General features: G+C 37.5%; 1 protein-coding gene across 1 annotated transcript in view; it reads left to right on the forward strand.

The window, feature by feature from the left end:
* Nucleotides 1–22,583, forward strand: part of LOC102107034 (macrophage mannose receptor 1-like) — a 31,848-nt gene that overhangs the window by 1,207 nt on the left and 8,058 nt on the right. The window contains exons 2-24 of the mRNA XM_014248454.2: nucleotides 760–1,158; nucleotides 2,402–2,575; nucleotides 3,453–3,617; nucleotides 3,914–4,030; nucleotides 4,255–4,398; nucleotides 5,786–5,968; nucleotides 6,150–6,304; nucleotides 7,129–7,242; nucleotides 7,942–8,057; nucleotides 8,858–9,006; nucleotides 9,440–9,642; nucleotides 10,024–10,145; nucleotides 10,892–10,979; nucleotides 11,680–11,824; nucleotides 12,293–12,328; nucleotides 12,419–12,588; nucleotides 13,437–13,504; nucleotides 15,156–15,256; nucleotides 16,191–16,333; nucleotides 17,879–17,993; nucleotides 19,198–19,346; nucleotides 20,894–20,996; nucleotides 21,826–22,058. Coding sequence (XP_014103929.1) covers nucleotides 760–1,158; nucleotides 2,402–2,575; nucleotides 3,453–3,617; nucleotides 3,914–4,030; nucleotides 4,255–4,398; nucleotides 5,786–5,968; nucleotides 6,150–6,304; nucleotides 7,129–7,242; nucleotides 7,942–8,057; nucleotides 8,858–9,006; nucleotides 9,440–9,642; nucleotides 10,024–10,145; nucleotides 10,892–10,979; nucleotides 11,680–11,824; nucleotides 12,293–12,328; nucleotides 12,419–12,588; nucleotides 13,437–13,504; nucleotides 15,156–15,256; nucleotides 16,191–16,333; nucleotides 17,879–17,993; nucleotides 19,198–19,346; nucleotides 20,894–20,996; nucleotides 21,826–22,058 — 3,392 coding nt within the window. The remainder of the gene's footprint in view (nucleotides 1–759; nucleotides 1,159–2,401; nucleotides 2,576–3,452; nucleotides 3,618–3,913; nucleotides 4,031–4,254; nucleotides 4,399–5,785; nucleotides 5,969–6,149; nucleotides 6,305–7,128; nucleotides 7,243–7,941; nucleotides 8,058–8,857; nucleotides 9,007–9,439; nucleotides 9,643–10,023; nucleotides 10,146–10,891; nucleotides 10,980–11,679; nucleotides 11,825–12,292; nucleotides 12,329–12,418; nucleotides 12,589–13,436; nucleotides 13,505–15,155; nucleotides 15,257–16,190; nucleotides 16,334–17,878; nucleotides 17,994–19,197; nucleotides 19,347–20,893; nucleotides 20,997–21,825; nucleotides 22,059–22,583) is intronic.

Consider the following 22,583-nt stretch of genomic DNA (forward strand, 5'->3'; position numbering starts at 1 on the left):
TGATGTCTAGTGTCTCACATTTCTATTTTACAAATGTAGTTATTAATAGCTCTTAGGATATTGGCTTAGTTTAACTGTGCTTGGAACTGATGATGCTGCAAGTTGTGGCTTCCCTCCTGAGAAACCTACAAATAAAACTTTGTGAAGAAATGACTTTTTGCACAGCTGCTAAAAAATTTCCAAAATAATTAACCTAAAATGAAAGATACACCACTTTCTTGGTGAGCTGAAAACCACAAAGTTGTTTTGGGCCAAATATAAAAATTATTTGAGTATGTAAACGATTTTTAATAGCTCTGAAGCAAAAAAAGTCCTTTTATTTGCAGAATTAAAGCCCATTTAAATATGATTTGGTGGAACTTTGAAGAAATGATGAAATGTAATGAAGGTCATTTTTGACATGTATTTTGAGACCACTGTGGTTTCAGGAGGGATATGAAGAAAAGAAATTTATCTTGAAAGAGATGTATTTTCAGCCTTTCTGTTTTTACACTTTAAGAATATTTTCATAGATACCCTTCATACCAATCAATGAAGTCAGCCCAATGATTAAGTTCCCTTGATTTCTTTCTTTATGAACTATATATACTATTTTGTGGTTTGTTTGTGGTTTTTTTTTGTTTGATTTGGTTTTTGTTGGTTGTTTTTTTGCTTTGGTTTTGGGTTTTTTTTGGTAGCAGACTGTCATATAGCAACTAACTGACTTTATCTCCTAAGAAACCTCTCCTCAAATGTTTGCATTATCATTTTATTTTATAGGTAGGGGAATATTTTCAATCTATAATGAAGACAACAAGCTCTGTGCCCAAGCTCAGAACTCTAGCTCAGTGATAACTACCACTTGTGATGAACATGATGAATTTCAGAAGTTCAGGTGGGTCTCTCCCACGCAGCTGCTGAGCATGGCACTCAAGCTGTGCCTGGGAGTGCTTGCCAAGGATGACGAGGCTGCCGTCACATTGGAATCCTGCAACAGGACAAATGAACTCCAGTGGTGGGAATGCAGAAATGAGACACTTGCAACCCATGGCAAGGATTTATTTCTGAGCTATGGCAAGGGGAAGGGGAAGAAAATCAGGCTGTCCAAAGTATCCAGCAAAGGGAGCAGGTGGAGAATCCATGGAAGTGCAGCCAGTGTGTGCTCTCAGCGCTATGAGGGTGAGTACTGAGATTCCATCTGTATTTCTTGGTAACTTGACTGCCACTACCTACAAAGCCTGCTTGAGAGGCAGCAACCATTTTCTTAGAGTGACATCAGCAGAGAGCTAATTATAAATAGCTTGTAGAAATGAAAAGTGAATATATCTGTATACTTTTCAGCAAATACAGCTGTATACATTTCTGCATAACTTGTAAAATCCAATTCTTTCAAGTGATAGAATAAAATGACAAAGGTGCATGATGTACACATAAGGAAGAATGGGAATTCTGTTCGTACAACAGCAAAGGAAATCCATGACTGTTTTAAAATATGTCTGGTCAATTTGTAGAAGAGATGATTGTGTTATATGGAGTTTTTATTATTGATTTTATTTGGTTTGACCACTAATTATCTCTAAGAACTGAATTTCTAATCTAGGTAGGTGGAACACACCTTTAACATTATTTACCTAGTGTTTCCCAGGCCTAGTAAAACAAAAAGTAGAAAAAAACAAAAGGAAAAATGGTGCATAATGGTTTAGATGCAATGTTTTATCATCCTGGAAAAAGACCCCTAGAAAGTAAAATCTTTTCCTACAATTTTATAGCTCTTGAGCTATGTAGAGGGGGCATTCAGAATCAAGTAATCAATCTCCTTTCTGCTGTGACAGTGGTATGCTGGGAATTCAACAGTAGAATAAATTTTTGTTGTATACTACAGCTGTTGCACAGGAATGAAGTTGTCATAATTTTGTACAGACAGCAGCAAATTAGAATGGAGAGTGATGGAAGGGTCACTTCCTAGCAGAGTCCTTGCAAATTTAAGATGTAGTTTCCTCTCATGAAGACTAATAAAAATATTTTGATACCTCCTTTCCAAGTTTTTTCAACCATGCAGGGAAAAAAAAAAAAATAAAAAGAGAATGAATTCCTTATCTAAGGACAGAAGTATGTATGCCATGGGAAAAGCTGAGTCATGGGGACCTCTGACACAGGAGTCTAGAAAGCAATGGTATGACAAAGTTAAACAGAAATTAGTTTGAGGCCCAGTTATGTGCTTGAGAGTCTTAGTTCTGAATATGTTTCCATAGTCATACCTGACTGGCACAACAGCCTTTTAGAGTTTCAGGGTAACAAAATACTGGTGTGTTGAGCCTGGCATGACTCAGCTTTGTCACCAGAAAACTGGCTATGAGTGTCGCTGTGGTGACCCTCTGATGGCAGCTGACTGTTGAGTATTGCTCTCTGCTTTTCTCCATAGATATCTATACACTGGGAGGAAATGCCTTCGGTGCACCCTGTGTGTTCCCTTTTAAGCACATGGGGAAATGGTATGCTGAATGCATCCCTAGGAGGGATGATGCAAATTCTCTCTGGTGTGCAACTTCTTCAGATTTTGACAAAGACCGGTTGTTTGGAAACTGCCCACTGAAAGGTAATTTAGTTATAAAAATCTCAGGAAAGCTGTTAAGCAAAAGTGTCATCCACTGTCATGGTCAAAATATTCTTGGGATGTGGAAGTAGAACTGGACAGAAGACTAAGCGGAATTCTGGCTCTCCTAATTCACTGGTGAGCTATGCAACAAGGAGATGAGGCATCTGCTCTTCACTCTCTCTGTCCAACAGTGTCCCCAAGGCTGGCACTTACAGGGAGTAATCTGAGGGTTGTGACTGGGACTGATGGATTAAGGAAGAGGAAACCCCTAGAACTGGGTTTCAAGACATAATAAAGTGCAGTGGATGAGGAAGGTGAGATGTATCAGGATACTGTGATGCATTATAGGGTGGAGGAGAGAGCAGGAGGGCTCTAGTGAAGGGAAGGGTGCAGGTCACAGGCAGTGACCTTCACGTGCCTTCCATGATCCAGTACTTCCCTGCCCCTTCATCCCCACTTCACATATGATTGTGTGGAAATGGTAATTTCTGCTCTATTGGGTGGTCTGGAAGAGCATAAGAGGGATCTGAAGGTAAGAAATGGGTGTGGAGACCAAAACTTCTACATGGTGAAGAGAGACATACTTGTAGAGGTAGAATATATCAGTGAGTGGACTGAAATGTGAGAGAAGTAGATGAGTTACATAATAAAAATATAAAGGGTCAATGTAGAAAAATAGATTTGTAAGGATAAATAATTCCTTATGTGATTGAAATATTTTTAATACTGAATGGACAAAGTATATTTGAAGCAAAAGGTATGTAAAAACTATCAAATCACACAGTTATATAGTTTTTTTTTGTCTGCAGAAAAGATTGCATTTTCTGGGTTAATAAACATGATTATTTTGTGAAATTGCTGGTGTCATCTTTTATAGACATCACCCACAATAACCTTTGGAAAACAAATCCTGTGACAGAAACACGCTATCAGATAAACTCAGAGTCACTTTTGACATGGCATCAAGCAAGAAAAAGCTGCCAGCAGCAGGATGCAGAATTATTAAGTATAACAGACCTTCGTGAAGAAATGTATTTATTAGGTAAGTTATTATTAAAAATACCATAAATATATATTAAAAACATAATGTACTGTTTAAAATGTAAGTCAGATCCAAGACTTATACATGGATACTTATATTTATCTCATAAAAATAGGTCTCAGTGACATTCTTAAAAGAGTTGATCCTTTCTCACAAAAATCCATATTAAAATACTGGAAACAATCTAATTTACACCAAAAAAGATATCTCTTATACTTTAAAATATTATTCCAATTTTATTTAATAACTTTAAAAAATCAGAGGCATTTAATAACCTGTTTCTTTTGGCCATTCAGGGCTCACTAGTGACCTAGGCATCAATGCAAAGCTCTGGATTGGTCTCTACAATACACTTGACAGTGGCTGGAAGTGGACTGGAGGAAGTCCTTTCAGATACCTCAACTGGGCTCCAGGTAAATGCACTTTTCTTAAATGATGATCATCTGGGCCAAAATTTCCTCCCCTTCTCTCTCCTCCCCATCACAGTGATGCTCCCTTTTCACACCTCTTGAGATTTATCACTCTGAAGAATAATACCCCAGTAGCTTTTCAGCTGCAAAGGCCTTGCACATTCCCTCCTGTGAAAAGGTGAAAAGTTTCACTGTTAACAGAAGGATTCTGTTGCTCTTTTTTAAAGGAAATCCCTCTGTGGAATCTGGAAAAATATGTGGGACCTTCCAAGGTAGGAATGGAAAATGGGAAAACCAGCTCTGTGATCGGAAACTGGGATATATCTGCCAAAAGAAAAACACCTCCTTGGATTCTTCCACCATCGCCTCAGGTACACTGATCAAAAGCTAAGGCTAATTTTACAGCCAGTGAGAAATATTGTGAAATGTTATACAATATACATATATGAAATATATTTTTATATATTTCATATATGAAAAAGGCAATATATTGTCAATAAAAAGGCTTACACTTGTTGACCTGGGTAAAATACTGAGAAGACTTTAATTTTCTGGCTCATTTTAAAGATGATGTCTAAATGTTGTTCATTGTTTGGAAAAGAGCCCAGGGTACCAAAGAAGGCAGGATTAGGTGTTTAGCCATGTTATCCAGACCATGAAATACTGATAAATATCCTCTGCTCTGGTATATACTCTAAACCTATGTCCTGCTAAAAGATGTGAGCTGGAGTTCATGCTCCCCTGCTCTCTGTGACTCTTTTTGTTCTATTCTGAAGGGAAAAAATCAGACTGTGTATCTGGAACCTTCCCCCTGTTGAATTCCCTTTTTACTTGAGGCAGACTAGGTCTTAGCTATGTGAGGAAATAGGTGTGCAGTTGCTTAACTGGGAATTCCCAACATGCAACTAACATCACAGTACCTCTCTCCCCTAATATATATGGGTATATAAGATTATATAGCTCAGGGGATGCGCGACACATGCATATCCTGTACTTTCTGGATGTATCTAGGCAGTTCACTTGGAAAGGTTTCTGACCCTGCTAACTTTCAAACCACATCTGGATGTTGCTCAGGGGAATGCAATTTGCCTGGGTCCAGGGAGCATCAGTCAAAGCAGTTGACCACACATCAATTCTGGACACAAATCCTCCCCTCTTCAGTTTGCTTTGTGAGTGCAGAGCATGGGAGCTCTCCAAGCAATGGAAGGTGGGCTGGCCATATTGAATTTATATCAAGAAATTAGTGTTGAACAAAGCATTTAGCATTTCTGCGCACCTAAAATTTCTGGTATAACGTTTCTGATATAATGTGGTTGTGTCTGGACTCTCTGATACATGATTTGGGCTGTTCAGGAGCTCCAACTGGCTCCTGAGCACCTGGAGTTTCCAGAGAAAAAATATAAAAAGCTGCAAAATTCACCAAGACAAAGTCTCTGAGTAGGAAAAGAGGCCCTTTTCTGTAAAATATGGCTGTACCCAGAGTCTCACTGAAAGGGATTTAATGTGGACTTGTGCCCTGTACATTTGCATGCCAAATTACTCAGTGTTTACTTAATCCTGTAAAATAGTTTTTTGGGATCTCCAAGCACAAATAGGAGGGAAAATTTGTTTTTTAACCTTAGTACCCTCAGACTTTGACTTCTCTCCTCTTCCAGTATGTGCCCCAATATCTCAAATTCATATCAGCACAGGCAATTTTCTTTTTGATGTAAATAAAACACTGAATAGAACTTCTCATTAATGATGCAATTTTTTTAGGTGATTCAAAGCATTTTAAATGCCCCAGGGAATGGGTGCCCTATGCAGGTCATTGCTACAGAATTTATAGAACACCAAAAATATGGAAAGAAGCCCAGTCTTCCTGTAGAAAAGAAGATGGAGAGCTGGCGAGCATTCATAACATCGAAGAGTACAGTTTTACGGTGTCACAGCTTGGGTACAGTGAGTATTCCTGAAGATCATTTCTTTTTTAATCTGGGATTATAGTGTTACTATTATTCATTTAATCATTGTAATCATGGTCTTTTTTAAAAAAAAAAGTTCTTCAGTCAAAAGTAGGTGTGAGATGTAATTATTCCATTATAAGATATATCCATACCTACAATTAACTTGGTGTTCCTAGAGCCAGATGACGAGCTTTGGATTGGTCTAAATGACTTCAGGGTTCAAATGTACTTTGAATGGAGTGATGGCACACCTGTGACTTATACCAAATGGCACCATGGAGAGCCCACCCACACTTGGAATAAGGCAGATTGCATCCTGATGAAGGGACAGGTAAAAATCCCTTCCCCACTCTCTACTTTCTTCTGTCCTTTTGCCTCTTAAAATGAGAACACTCATGATAAACAGAAAATAAAATAAAAATAAGGAGTTCTAGTTTTAAAATATTTTTTAAAATTATGAACTTGGTTTAATTTAGGATATCTTAGTGTGGAGGGATACTTGAGACCAGATCTAGGAAGCTGTGTGATGCACCAGAAGCAGTGCACTGCATGGAGATTTCATCTTCTCTGGGACAATTCCCATATGAAATTGGTTGAAATCACTCATCAGCCACAGGGAACATGACTGATCATGGAGGAATAGATTCTTGGAGCATGGAATTTCTCATTTTTTCTCTAAAACTACTAAAATATATGGATTTTAGAGTTACTTTGGAGGACCAAAACCAGATTTCCTTTTGTTTTCTACTCACTATAAAAAAAAGTGTAATGTTGTGGAAAAAGACACAAGACATTTTTTCATATTTTGTGTTTGGTTTATCCAGCATTTCCCTGTCATAGTCAACTGGTTATATGAACTATATAGTAGATGCTATGCTGCTGAGAATAGAGAGGAACCTAATGTTTCTTTCCTGCTCTCATCAGTTCCCCAATCTTTAATAGATACAGCTCTCATTTTCACACCTCTGAGGAAATGTAGCCCTTTACTGTGTGTATTTGGGAGTTTTGGAAAAAAAAATCAAGGCAAGGAAGAGAGCTGAAACAATCTGAGCCACAGGAAGACAGAGGGGCCCTTTCTGAGGATGGATATTCTTGTTGGATCTGAATTGTCTCTAGCTTTCACTTCTCCTTGTGGCTTCTTCTTACAATATTTAGGATGGATCTTGGGCTGACAGTGCTTGTGAAATGAAATTTGGCTACATCTGTAAAAGGAAACCCTTGGCTGAAGAACCAGGGGAAGCTGAAGTTACTTACCCAGGCTGCCAGAATGTAAGTGTAAAACAAAAACAGCAAAAGATGACTGTGTATTGCTTTCACTCCCATGATAATAACTATGCTAGAAGTAAATTATTTTGACTGTTCTTGGAGGAGCCTAGAAACTGGTAATTTCATATGCATTTGACACTTCTTAGACTGTTAGGGAAGCTTTAATTGAAATGTAGATTGACTTATTTTTTTTTTTATTTGTTACAAGTGTACTTCACTCAGCTCTCTCCTACTGCAGAACTGGTCCCTGCACCCATATTAGCCACTCTGCAGAGCAATCTTTTCAGGGTGTAACCCATATGTCAAGGGTTGCATGCCTCCTCAGTTCTATCAATCTGCCACAGGAATCAGGTATATTTGAGCTGACTGTTTTGCAGGCTGTGAACTCTTGCAACAGCTACTTATGCAATGAGAAGGCAGAACAAGCTTTACACAGGGAGCTGCAAAGTGGTGTGACTGTGGCTGCCAGCCCCAAGTCATAACCATGGCTCACTGTTTGCAAAGATCCCTGGTGTGTCCTGTATCAAGAGACGACACACAAAGTTATGGTCACAAAAAACTATGTCTCATTATCCTCTTGGTTCCTTTCATGGCCTTTGAGACCAGTTTTGACTTGGGTGTGGTGCTAGTATGGCTTTTGGAAGTGCACAAAACCGTACAGTCTGACAGCCTCTCCGCACATCTCTGCTTCTTCACCGACAGGGCTGGATGAAGCATGGCTTTTACTGTTATTCCTTGGTGCAGTTGCCAACAACTTTTTCAGATGCAAAAAAAGTTTGTGAAGAAAACAAAGGTTACCTGGCTACTGTAAGAGACAGGTATGGAAACGTAATTCTTGTCTCCCCTAATGCATGCAACAAGGATTGGAAGCGTGAAAAATAAATTTCTTCTTACTTAGCAGTTATTCATAATGTGTATCTAGTGCAACACCACTCTTTCCCATGAAAACTTAAGGCAGAGCTGATGAAGTATTGCATAATACATCAGGGGCTTTTAGATCATCAGTACAAACACTCAGGATATTGCTACTACACACTTGCACTGTTGTTGCCTCTGGGAATTAAAAAACTGGGTCACCTGCACAGCAACCCCAGATTGACAGATTGTTTTAAAAGTTTTTGAACTAAAAATAAACAGATAAATACAGAACTATTTATTTCTCTTGGATTCAAACTTTTCAGACTTTTATTTATTTCTTTGCAACAGCTGGATCTGGAAGAATTTTAAAATAATAGTAATATTTTTCCCCCACAGTAACAATATTTAAAGATCTAGACCTTATCATAATGCTCAGTAAAACACCGTAGCTCTTATTTATATGGAATGAGAAATATATACACATTAACTTAAGTATTGTTTGGCTTGTGTTCATTGCACGGTATAAAAAGTGAATAGAATCATCCTAAATTCTAGACATAATTTACATTAGCAAAATGCAACAGAAAAGTTTCTTTGTATGATAATTAGAAATAAAGAAGTAAGATAATTACCCTTACTTAATTTCATACATATTGACAAATCACCTTAACTTTACCAGATTTGCTAACATGAACTTTTTGAAGAAATGAACAAATTCTGGTAAAATGTGATACAACAGTTTGGTGCTTACTCTTCACAGATATGAACAAGCTTTTCTGACCTCCATAACTGGATTCAAACCAGAAAAATACTTCTGGATTGGTCTTTCAGATGTGGAAGAAGAGGGGACATTCAGGTGGGCCAATGGAGATCCTGTCACCTTCACTCACTGGAATGTGGGAATGCCTGGTAAGTTCCATGGAGGTCATTGAGTTCCTGCCCTGGGGAGTGACAAAGTGAGGGTTTGAAAGCTGCAGAGTGGTTTAGAAACACTTCTGACATAAAGCAGCAGAAAGGATAATGTTACTGTCTATTTGTGCTAAAGGGATGGATCAGGGATTGTGGTAACTCCTTCTAGAAGATCACTTGGGACTGCAAGAGTCTATTAGTATCATTAGGTTTTTGTTGTTTGATGTTTTTTTTTAAGTAACTCCTAGCATGAAATAAAAGGATCTTAGATTAAAAAAAATCTTTTAATGATTTAATAGACATGCATATGAGCTATTGTGAGCTACTGGTATCCAAACACAGTGGGAACAGGTAGGTTGCTCTTAAACAAGCAGCAGATATTTTGAGAAGAAGTAGTCATTAATAAGATTTAACAACTTTGTGTTTTATGAAGGAGAGGAGTCAGGCTGTGTGGCCATGGCAACAGGAAGTTCAGCTGGATTATGGGATATTTTGAACTGCGAAGAAACAAACACGTTTCTCTGCAAGCAGCTGGTGGAGGGAGTCACACCCCCCCCTCCTCCTCCAACAACATCCCCTCTCCTGTTTTGTCCAGAAGGATGGCAGTCTATTTCCCAGAGCAGCTTCTGCTTCAAAGTAGGTGCTTCATTTCTGAATACAAATGTTTGCCATTTAAATAAAAATATATTTTGTTCATGCATGGAAAGTGGATCTTACCCTGCCTACCTGACAGACAGTCTGTGGTAACATCTCCAGCCATCCTCAGGTGGTATGGCTGGGAAATGTTGGAAACAGCTATATGTGTATGGAACTGAAGTTTGGAGCCACAGGAACCCTGAGATGATAGGAAAAGCAATAATCAAATTTGAGAGACAACCACAGGCTGAATGGTTGAACAATTAAATAATCAGTAATAGAACGAGACCAAAAGATCAGAGGAAAGATAGAAGCCCCTATTTGTGTTTGTAAATATCTGTAATACTGTAATAAAAAAAAATAATTGCCCACTTTCTGTAGATTTTTCAGGGAGGAAGGGAAAAAATGCAAACATGGTTTGAAGCAAGAGATTTTTGCAGAACCATTGGAGGAGATCTTGCATGTATCCACAGTGAAGAAGAACAAAACCTGATATCTAGACTGTAAGTATCTGCAAAGTCCATCATTTAAATATAAGAGGAAAAATTTTGAAAATTGCCTGTCTGAAAGACATAAAGGATTTCTGCTGATCAGTTTCTACTTTACAAAGATGGTGTAAAAGGGGCAGAAAAAAATTGGGTAAAAAGAGGTGAGCAAAACATTTTCTTGACACACCTCTGCGAAGGTGGTGCCATGCACTACAGTTGCCGGAACATACACAAAATTGAAAGAAGTATCATCAAAATTTGTTTTAACTGAAATTAATTCAAAGAGATAAAACAGATCTTTCTACCTCATTAGTAGCTGATCAGTAGGTAAAATCTTCTTGACTAAAAGAATATTTTGTGCTCGTTTCCTACCTTAAGTAAGGGGGAAAATTGGAAGACTAAGAAATGCCTGACCTATTGATGTGCTTGTATAAATGTTTAAACCAAGTCCATGAGTGCAAGCAGGTCTGAATTTGAATGCCTAAGCTACTTAGTGGAACCAAGATATTTAAATATATTTTCATTTAACTCAGTTTTTTGTGGACTTTCGGGATTTGTGATCTTTCCCATAAAGTTCTGTGTTCCATTGCTTCCTGGCACATGCTGTGCCAGGCTGTTTTTCCCCACATGACAATTGAATGATTATTTTATATGATTGTCTTAAATTGTACTTGGAGTTTTAAGTGTGCTGATAATAATGTAATGCTTAAATTCCCCTTCTCTGTTTCATGCTGTGTCTGATTCTATTTGTAATCATTCAGAGAGAGAGGTTATATTCACTACTCTTACTGGATGGGTTTAAGTGCCTTGGACTCTGATGGTGGATTTACATGGAGTGATGGCTCACCAGTGAGTAAATAATTTGTTATTCCACTGTTTTGACTCTTTTTTTTTTTTTTTATATCTCTCTTGGCAGACAGCTCTCATAACTCCTATATGAAATGCAAATGACCTTAAGTCTTTAGTATCTGATTCCTCTGTAGGAATTTGTCTTAAATCTTCTGATAGTTCATAGTTATAGATAAAATTACAACATTTACAGTAAAGAAAGGTGATGGAATCTAGCTCCTGATTTAAGCAAGTCTGATTGTGTAATCTCTATATTCCTATTTGTGATTTGCTGCAAGAAATAATTTTGTTCATCTACACCAGCTCAGCTTTTCTGCCCTCATTGTCTTCAGTAGATCAAGATCTGTCAGGCCAAGGCCATATGGCAGCACCAATGGATTGTCTTGGGTTGGAACATCTGAGCAGGATAAACAACCCAGGAATCAGAAAACATATTTCTTTTTAGAGCTTGACAGGAGAACATCAGCTCTCCTGGTAACAAATGTGGCAAGGACTTCCTGGTTAATTAACATGACTTATAAACACACACATGAATTATTACTCTATTCAAGTGCCATGCACTTCTCCTTAAAAGGTCTGACATTAAAGAACAAGATGGACCATGAAATCGAATTAAGTACATTCTTCTTTAACAGAATGATACAAGACAATTGTCTCCTTTTAAAAGGAAAATAGTAACAAAGTTGTGTTTCCACTACAGGTAAATTTTGAAAAATGGTCACATGGGGAACCAAACAATTATGATGGGAATGAAAAATGTGGTGTGTTTACTGGCTATCTCAATATGAATTGGAATGATTTATTTTGTGAACACATGCTGGACTTTGTTTGCCAAATTAAAAAAGGTAAGATAACTTTCTGCCTTTAGAGACTTTTAGAGGTAGATAAGAATATCCTTCCCAGGTCAGATCACGCTATCTGCATGTATTAGAGACAGCTGTGTCATCAGTCACAATAAAACAGTTAATACATATAATTTCACTATAGGCAGTTGAAATCGTTGAAAACTATTAATTAATCCATGAAATACACAAGCAGGTTTGGAAAGTATGTGCAGTATGTTGAGGAAGAGAAACACAACAGCCTAAAGATGGGCATTGTTTCTGTAAGCTTAACTTATCATAAGCTCTAACATGCTGTTTGCTGAATGTAGGTTTTTTTTCAGATACTCTGAGAAATTCTATGACAAAAATAAGCATATACTGAGTAACCCTTAAGATTATTACTTGGAATTAAAATTCTAACTACTGTGTAAATATAATTGAGAGAGAGCTGAGAAACATAATATACTCAAATATTGATTTATATTGCAGGAACCTCAGTGAAACCAGAGCCTAATTCCACATTCAGTAAGTCTTGTGCTTCCAGTGAAAAAAAAATTAATTAACATGTAATGAAGTTAATTTCTATTGCGGGCTAATTAATGTTTTAATTTGCAGATTATGAATATGTTGTTGGTGAAGATAACTGGATAATGTATAAACACAAGGAATACTACTTCAGCAAAGAAGCGATGTCTATGGAAAGAGCCCGAGGCTTTTGCAAGAAGAATGGTGGTGACCTTGTTGTCATTGAGAGTGAAACTGAGAAAAATTTTCTTTGGAAATATGTAAGACACATGTTTGCTTGAAAATTGCACCATTTTGTTGTGAACTGGGGCACATTTTTTCAGCTGGTTTGTGAAATAGTATAAAGTAGTCCCTATCATAAAAAAAAAACAAACCAGTTCCACCTTTCATCCTTTCACTGGCTTATCTACTTACAAGTTTTATTATAATAATTATTTTAATAGCTTGATATACGTAGACAAATTCTCAGCTTCCTTTCAAGAATGCTCTCAGGGTGCAACTTTCAAAGACTTTGGTCTGTTTAGCTGAAAGCTGCAATTACTAATTATGTTTTTTCCTAACTCATTATTTTCACAGAATTCAATAAAAGCTCTTTGTCAAAATAGATCTCATATTTGCAGCAAAAGGTTGAAGTTAGAACATTTTCTTATAGGAAGAGAATGGCCTAGTGATGATATAATGTTTTGGAAATAGTTTCCTACTATTAAAATAAAATTTTACTACATTCTTTCCTCCACATGACTAAGTACAAACCCCCACAATTTACTGGCAGACTTTCAGCAAATTCCCACTATGTTTTCTTAAAACTCTCAAAAATATTGCTATAAGCCTGCTTAAGAGGCCATTCTTGCCTTCTTAACATAGCACTTTTCTCCATTTCTTTTTCAGATAATTTGCTTCATTTATTTTTTTCCCCTAGTTATATACTGAAAATTGGAGCAAAATTTTGCATTTTGCAGTTTGGGCACATAATTCCAGCAACTCCTCCCTGCACATTATATACTATGCAATTGTGCAACAGAAACTACAGCCTTTATTGAACTTTTAAAAATTTTATTTGAAATCCGTTTTATTACAGCTAATTAAATTTTTGGTTTGTTTGTTTTAGATTTTCTATAAAGACTGGGGGAACAACTTCTATATTGGTTTAAGTGTGAGCCTTGACAGAACATTCCGGTAAGTAAAAACAAATTAATTTTGTCAGACTTATAATGCATTCACATTTGACAGGGTTGGCTCTAGGAAACAGTCAAAATTCAATGACTGACACAATCTGTAGCAGGATTTTTTCCTCACACAAATATTTAAAATGGGATTCTGCTCCTCAACAAAGCACTTCTCCCATCATATTTTGACTACCTATTTCTACCTCTTTTGGTTCTTCACCCTGCTTTTGTGTTCTGAGGCTGAGACCTTGGATCATAGTAAGCGAGGCATCATCCTCTTTTCTTTGTTAGATGAACGAAAAAATTATTTGGAGGTCTCCAGCATATTCCAGATGGTACTTGCAGGCATCACTTAATGCTGAAATTATCAAAGAAAAAAGACCCTAGAAACCTGCAGTGGGAAGCATCAAAGTGGTTTTTAGAGGTGAAATATCAATATTGGAGAGCCCTTGTCTGTATTTCTAGATGGTTGTCATCTCCAAGTTCAGGGCAAGACAGCTTCAGGTGACTTGGAGTCATTACTCTTCTACAAATGTTTTTGGAAACAAAGTGCCCTGGAATTATCTTAAACATCCCCTGGAGCCTTGGATGTGTTGCAGACATGTCTCCTGTGTTGTTCTTCTCTCCCACTGCATCTTTTTCTAGTACTTTATTCTGGGATTCAAAGCTTGGTCAGATGAATCTCAGCCTCCTCATTTTAATCTTTCTTCTGTTGTCGCAGGTTGCCTTTGTTGGCCACAAAACACAAACCACAGAGGCTCTATAGTCTCAGCTCCTGGAAATACTGCTTTCTACATCACATTCACTGCTCAAATAATCATTGTTTTCCCAGTCCTCCCTTGTTCCCTCACTAGTTTCATTCTCTTCCCTGTTGGATGAAGGTGCCACTATTTGCTTTATATTCTTTTTCTTGGTTTATTATGTACTGGTTTTTCCAGTCTGACTCAGGAGGTGTTCAAGCAGCTAGCCATTCTGATGAATTCCTAATCTGTAATTTACTTCCAAAAACATGCCAAAATTGGAAAAACATTGGATTGTCCTGGAGGTGTTCTTGCCTGAATATTGTCAGTCTTGTCTGATTCATCACTCCACTTCCAGCACACTGAGGACTTTTCACTTTTTTCTTGGCTACTTTTTGAAAATAAATTTATGAATCACCAAGCTAGGAAACATTTGATGCATAACTGGAAAAAGCAAATAGGTGTATAACATTAAAGATTTCCTATGCTTAAAATGGTTCCAAGTGGTTCCTAGTATATGGTTCAAGACTCTTTCTTACCCTACAAGATCTTATATTACTGCTTTTGATGCAGGAAATTGCTAAAATAAACTCAGGTGTCTTTTTCTGTGCTCCAGAGAAATCCAGGTCCAGTGCTGCAGTGGTGCACACTATCAGTGCTCAGAGACCAAGAGAAGCTGGGACCCTCCAGTCAAGATGATTTGTGCAGACCTGGTCTGAGTCAATACTGTAGGCAGTTGATATGACAATATTTTTTACTAGTTCCAAGTGGAAGGTCTTGGTTTCCTTTGTGCAGAGAACAGCATGTACTTGTAAGCTAAGATACAGGAAACTTAAAACGCAAAACTCAAATGTATCCTTAGCAAGGAAATATTAAGTCATTCAACTTAGAATTATAATTCCCTCAAATTACTTCTTTCAGGTGGATGGATGGAACATCAGTGAACTATGTTGCCTGGGCTCCAAATGAACCCAATTTTGCAAATAATGATGAAAACTGTGTGGTCATGTATACCCATACAGGTGGGTGATGTAGCAATATTTGATCTGCAGGTTGTGCCTTAGGCCTGGGAGGGCTGTGTGAGCAGGGCTGTGTGGGTTATCACACTGAGCATGCTGCTGTTTCATACTGTTCAAAAAGCAAAGGAAAATAAAATGTAGTCTTTTCTTTATGTACTGGAAGCAACTGTGTTTATACTAGCCAACAACTTAGTCTTTTTTTTGGATCAGTAAATATCTTCTACCATTAAATATTTCTAGTCTCAAAATCTATAGCTGAGATGATCTTCCTAGGCTCTCTTAGAGGTGAATGGAAGCATATGGACACTTTTGGGGAGTAAATATTTTGCCCTGTTTTGGAAATCTTCTTTCAGATAAGAAGAGTCATTCAACTTCTTTGAATTAAAATGACAATATCTCTATTAAACATTAGGTGTGAAAAATTCTGCTGTAGGTAGTTACCTGTAACTGTCTGCAGCCAGTGAAATGTATGTAATTTTCCTATTCATCCCTGATCTGTGAAATGGGGATGATGATGATGTTAATGTTATCCTCTTAAATCACACTCCAGTAGGAAAAAAAGATACCAGAAAACTCTAAGATTGTGAGAAGCTCAGGTAGGAAAGTAACCAGGACTGTGTGCCTTATATAGACAGAACGATTCCAGTGACTATAGATCTCAGAGATTTAAGTATTTGAACCAAAACTCCCCTTTGTCAATGCTATGGTTTTGCAATATTGAAATATCTCTGTTTATAGACTAATTATTTATATTCTAAATTTTGCTGGAAACCTGAATATTTCAAACAAACAGGCATACGATTACTTATCGTTCCTGGGGAAGAAAAATCCAAATGCTGTAACCAGTTTTACTTCCTACAATAGATTTTCTTTAGGAAAGGACGTTTTTTATCTCTCAGTTTTGTTTTGTTTTGTTTTAATTCTAATTTTCTTTCAGGTACATGGAATGATATCAACTGTGGCAGTGTTGAGCTATTCATCTGTGAAAGGCTTAACAATACTGTTCGTCCAACTGTTACTCCCACTTCTCCACCACCAAAGGGTGGCTGTATGGAAGACTGGCACCTCTTTGATAACAAGGTGAAGTATGAAATGTTAATACATTGTATGTGTGAAAGAGCAGAATGAAAAAAAATCTTTGAATCAGTTTTTCAATTGTAGCAGGGTTTTTAGCTATCACAAATTATGTTCTGTTTGTGTGTACTTAAAGACCTTAAAATTCTGAATCCTAAAACAGAAATTGCAGCCTCTCTTGGGACCACAGCAATTATGAGGGAGATCTTGAGACATACAAGAACAGAGCTTCATCTTACAACAACTCTACATGAGGGAAGTTGCTCATCAATCTTTGACAATACAAAACACTGGCAAAAATATATGTTCTCATTTACTGTGCTGAGCTTACCTGGCTCTTGCATGTTGTCTGGACACTTAATCATCCCTTGCCTACTATGCAATGGCTCTTAAGCCACCAAGGCATCTTCCCTTGAGTAAATTTATCAGGTTTTTTTCTATAACCAAAAAACTTAAGGGATTTAAATAATCTAGTTATAAGACTCACTGCACTTTATTATGTACAATTGCTCTTCGCTTTCTCAAAAGACAAAACTTCAGGATAAGAGACTGTATGTAATAAGAATCCATAGATTTTATAAATGAAGCTATAAAGGGTAAAAAGCAACCGTGTACACTACAATACTTGCAATTAGGGTATACCTAGTAATGAAGATAATTCTCATTAGCATTGTTTTGTCTAGCTCTGTCTATCTTCCCTTTGGTTGAGCAAAAATATTTCGGTTTGATAGAGATCCTTTTTCGAGATCCACTGGCTGTTGTCTTCTATTTAATTCTCTCTCAGTCCTGAGGAAAAGTCACAAACTCAGTGTCTTTCATTTCATGGTACTCTCCCAAGCTAATCTCTCTCTCTTCCTCATTTCCTGGGAGAGGAACTTCAAAGGCTCTTCCCATGACTCTTCTCCAAGTGTTAATACGCCATTTCTGATCACCTTCCATTCTCCTCAATTTTCCCACAAACTGACTGCTTACCTTTTCAGTTACATGGTTTAGGTTTCAGTTAAATGCTTTGGATTGTTTGACTCTGACAAAGTTGTCTAATGGCTTAAACCTTATAAGATCACATTACAAGAAATGACAAATTCATGGCTTTCTTTACAATGTCAGAATCATTTTCTTTCTTGTGATTATCCTGTGAGAACCAAATCTGGTTTGACAAAAAGAGCAACAGAAGATGAGATATGTTACTTTAATAACGTATCTTACTCTTTTCTGTCATCTTCTTCAGCATTTCTATCATGGTCACATCTCAGAATCTCAGAATCTCAGAATTGTGCTCAGAAGGCTTAATACAATGTCTGCTGAGATCAATAGACTGACATATTCCTTCTTTTAAATATATGCCAAAATATTGGGCTTTATACTAATTTTGTAGTACAGGTCTTCTCTGTCATTTAAACCTAAAGACAAAGCTAGAAAATACTGTTAAATTAACTAATCTCCCCTTTTACATTAAATATCCAGTTTATTTTGTTTTTTAAAAACAGAGATGTTTTTGTCAGAAATTAAAACAGCATCTGGATTCAGATTTTGCACATTTCTCTTTTTCAGTGTTTTAAAGTCTTTGGCTTTAATGAAAATGATACATTGACATGGCATGCTGCACGAAACAACTGCATTGATCTTGGAGGAAATCTGGCTACTATATCAAAAAAGGAAGAGCAAGGTAAAAAGTACCAATGTTTTGACACTGATGACACACCATGTAATTCCTGATAAAAAATTAAAAAATATGTTAGAGCTTCTGCCATATATGGAGTCATTTATTCCATATTAATACAAATTTATGCTGAATGAGAAATTGCACCTTTGGAAAAATGCTTGCATAGGCTTTAGTGTCTTGATTAACTATTAGAATCATGGTTTGGAGGTTAATATAGGATGTACTGCTGAAATACTAACATTTTTATTAGAGGCTCTTCATATAATTAAATGTCCATTTGATTAAACTAGCTGGTCCAACTAGCTGATCCAAGGTCACTTCCAACTTCGGTCAATCTATGATTCTATGTCAAAATAGCACACAAAAGGAGTAATATCCAAACCCAAATCGCTGGTCACCTTGCTGCTGAGCCAATGCTGTGGGTGTCAGTGGAGGACACATCCTCAGGCAGCAGAAGGCTCCAGTACTGAGTCCCAGCTTCCCCCTGTTCCCCTTGTTCTGCTGGACCTCAACACCTGCTGGTCTTGCTGCTCAGAATGTTGCAAATGTTTTAAGAAGCTTTGTGTTTGCTCGGGAGATGTGCTGCTTCAGGTCCTGAGGGATGCACATGGACAATCTCCTACCTCACTCCATCAGTGCTAGTGGTTTAAACTTCTTTTCTGTAGCAGAGGAAGGAGATTATTTTATTGGAAAGTCAGTCTAGGCAGGAAGGAGAGCAGCATCTGGCATTCCACAAATTCATACATACTTGGTTCATACATACTTGGTTACTAAGTAAGGGGTTTTTTGTGTTATACCTGTTTAGAAATGAAGTTATTATGTCAGGTTAACAAAGAATTAACCAAAGTAGGAAAAGGAAGTTGGTGGACTAATTTTCTACATGTCAAGGCTTAGTGTACTCATGTTAATTTCTGTAATATATTAGAATATTTTCCGTGCTTCCTCAGATGATGAACAACATAGAAAAGTGTACAAATTCCTGTTTTGTTAAAAATTTGCCCATCTTTGAATTTGTAAATGCTTTTTTTCACAATTTTAACTTCAGATGACTGATGTTAAACATCTATTAATATATATTAATTTTATTTTTATCGTTTTTATAAAGAGAAAAGTCATCATCCTGCTTCCAGACTCTCTAAAGTCTGCGGCATTGCAGAAGAGCATGTTCTGTTTCCTTCTTTTCGCAATTTTTATTTTTTCCCTGCAGCTTTCCTTATGTCCCTCTTAAAAAATTCTGCAACTGATGCTTGGATTGGACTGAACGACATAAATCAGGAGCACACATACTTATGGACAGACGGCAGTCCAGTAGACTATACAAATTGGGCAAAAGGTTCCCGAAGTTACTACAGTATGGTGAGCATCAATTTCTCTTTGTCACTTAAACATTACAACTTTGGTAGATGAACAAACCATATGTAACTTCTGTTGTATTTCTGTCTTTTCCTTTATGAAGATTTTTAGTAGTCTCATTGCTTTTTAACAGCAGAGTAGCTGTGTGGGAGATATATCTACACACATTATTTTTCAGCTTCTGTGTTTGTCGTGGTTCTGTATGAGTTCAGACAGAGGTTTGGAAGAATTATGCAGAACTCAGACAAGTGAGCAATTTCCCTCACTTTACTCATCAGGATATTTGAATTAACCATAGTATAAACTATATTTATATGTTTTTATGTTTTTTTTATATATTATAAACTATAATTTTGGGATGCTGTTAGTGTTACTTAGATTTGATGAAAACATTCAGATAATTGCATGCAGTGACAGTTCTTGGCACTGAGCCTGTCAAGATAAATGCATTGAATGAAATACTCAAAAGAGGGAGTCTGGATCTTCCTTTCTAATTTTTATCTTCCCCTAATCTTCATTTTAAAAAATACTTCCTCTATGCTTTGAAACTTCTGGCATCTCTATACCTTTTTGTGTGTAAAGCGTTATTCAGTAATTGTTAAGTGGCCAATGTAGAATACTACCCAATAATATTATTCCTATACTCCTGTGCTAGCTCTACCAATTTTCTCTCTTTTTGTAAGAGAATTACTTCACATTCAGTTAAAATGGAAAACAGTTCTTTGAGGTCCAGCTACCATCAGGCTAGAGCTGGGTTTTGGGATATCCAGAGCTTCCCCATCTCACACATCTCTATGCTTTCTGCAGAAGGCTGTGACCATTCCCCTCCAGAAATCACTTCACATACAACTTCTTTCTCTTGCAGACAAGACCTGGGCTAGTGCCAGAAGGGAGTTTTAGGTAGCATTAGGTTATACTGAGGTGAAATAGGGACAGCTACTGCCTCCTCCTGCAGGAGGCCAAGCTGCATTCTTCTCATGCTGTTGGAGGAAAGGCAGAAGGTAAAGGGTCCAAAGTGCATCAGAAAGGGTGTGGGGAGGTGTTACCCACAAAAGGTTGTTTCTGACAAACTGCCTCTACATTACTGCACTCTGGTGACCACTTGGCTTCCTAATCCTGAAATGGGGCAGAAGGAGGGATTCAGCTCTCCAGATAAGCTTCAGTGCTGAGATTCCCCATAACTTCGGGGAAAACAGCAGCAGAGCTGTGGGCCAGACCTAGCACACTGACCCAACACACCAGCCAACACACATGCACACACATACAGGGCCGTGCACAGAGTTCTGTACACCCACATAGTCCCAGACACATCCTCTGTGCTGTGCTTTGCAGCTCCCTCTGTCATCCAAGGGCAGACTTTCCTAGGGCTGAGCTGCAAAGGCTTATTGCCATATGATGTGCCTAACCATTGGTTGTGTGAATTCTATGACCTTCATATTATTCCTCTGTATGTTCCTGTGTGTGATACATGAGTCTGTGTGCCCAGAAGAAGTAGGAATGTTTCCTTCCTATCCACATCTTTCCTCTTGTTAATCTCATTTGTCCTGTAGGATGACTGTGTCTACTTGATGAAGAACCCTATTGAACAGGCAGGGAAATGGAAAGATGAGGGATGTAAAGCAAGCAAAAGTTACATCTGCCAAAAAAATTCTGGTGAGTTTTCTTTCACTGCTTTCTAGTAGAACTGATTTATTGTGGTAATTTCAAACTTGTGCTAAAAATGACTTTCCTGTAATTCTGCCCTAACCTAAATAAAATTAATGACAGTATCACATGCATTATGGACCCTTTTAACAAGATGATCACACATTTTATTTTTTTTGGAGAAAATCACTTAACTTTTTCTATTTTAAAGACTAGACCAGTAAATAACAAAAAACAAAAACAACAACAAAAAAATCTATGTATCATCATATAATTTACTACTTTTGGCAATCAAAGGTGGTTGAATGCACTGTCTTTACATCTTCAAAAGTGGAATTTTTAATGTTATACTAAAAACACTGCAACTTCTTTTTTTTTTTAAAACTGCCCAGCTTGATTTCCTTTAAATTCTTTCTCAGACAATTTCAGCCATGGCAGTTACATCTCTCTGCTTGCTCATGGTGCTTTTATCATACCCTGTTCCTTGTCAGAAGTACAACAAATGCTCATACATAATGGGAAAATGGAAGGAATTGTTCCTTTTAATGCCCTACATTGGTACAATATGGTTTGGGTAGGTCTGGTGCTTACAAGGCAGATTTTTGGAGATCATACAGATATTTATGATAAAAGATTGTTCTGACAGAATTAGAAAATTTTGTCAAAGTACCTGAAAATGTGGCTTTCATCACTGCAGGGATTTTTTGGATATATCTTAATTTGTTATTGCAATTTCTCTTACTTACATGACAAATCCAGTATACTAGAACTTGTCTCAGTGTTACAAATCTGAACCAATATAAAGTTAGATTTTTGGTTGTTCTTTTGTTTGTTACAGATCCCAAATTACTGCACTCCCAACCCACAGTTCCAGAGTTTGGCTTTAACAATTATGGTGATGACCGCTATGAAATCATCAACTACAAAATGAGCTGGGAAAAAGCAGAGAAGAACTGCAGGGACCAGTCTGCAGAACTGGCCAGCGTCCTGGATCCTTATGCTGAATCTTTCCTGTGGCTACAATTATTAAAACATGGGGAGCCTGTATGGATTGGCCTTAACAGCAACATGGTGAGTTCACCAAATGCTTGTGACAGTCATACAAATACCTTAGATGAGCTGTTGGGCAGAGCCACAGACGTGTGGCAGGAACCCAAACCTTGCAGAGGTTCCTGACTTCCCTCCACTTGAGGGGATTATCACTTCTAAATGTTTATTCACAGTGTAAACAAGAACTGCCACAGCCCACACTTCAAAGGATGTAACTGCAGCAAGAATGTAGCTGCAGCAATGAGTGGCTTCAGTGGTAAAAGCGGTGATAAAGTTCTCACTTCCTCCGTGGTCTACCACATGCTCCTGTGGTGGAGCAGTGCTGTTCCTGAAGGCACACTGTAGAGCACACCAAGGGAAAAAATAGATTAAAAATAGGTAAAATAAAAGGTTATCTCTTTGTGAGTAAGTTTTTGTTCCAGTATACAGCCCAGCAGTACAAGAGCTTGTGCTGGGCATTAGTGGAAAGAGCAGGGCTCTGGCAATGGGGACTCCTTAGGCTTCTTTTTGTAGCTAAAGCTGGTGCCTTTTTAAAACTGCCAACAA

This window comes from Pseudopodoces humilis, chromosome 1 (assembly GCF_049639895.1).
Source record: "Pseudopodoces humilis isolate 2021_Gansu_Grassland_sample_001 chromosome 1, ASM4963989v1, whole genome shotgun sequence".
NCBI classification, from domain to species: Eukaryota; Metazoa; Chordata; class Aves; order Passeriformes; family Paridae; genus Pseudopodoces; species Pseudopodoces humilis.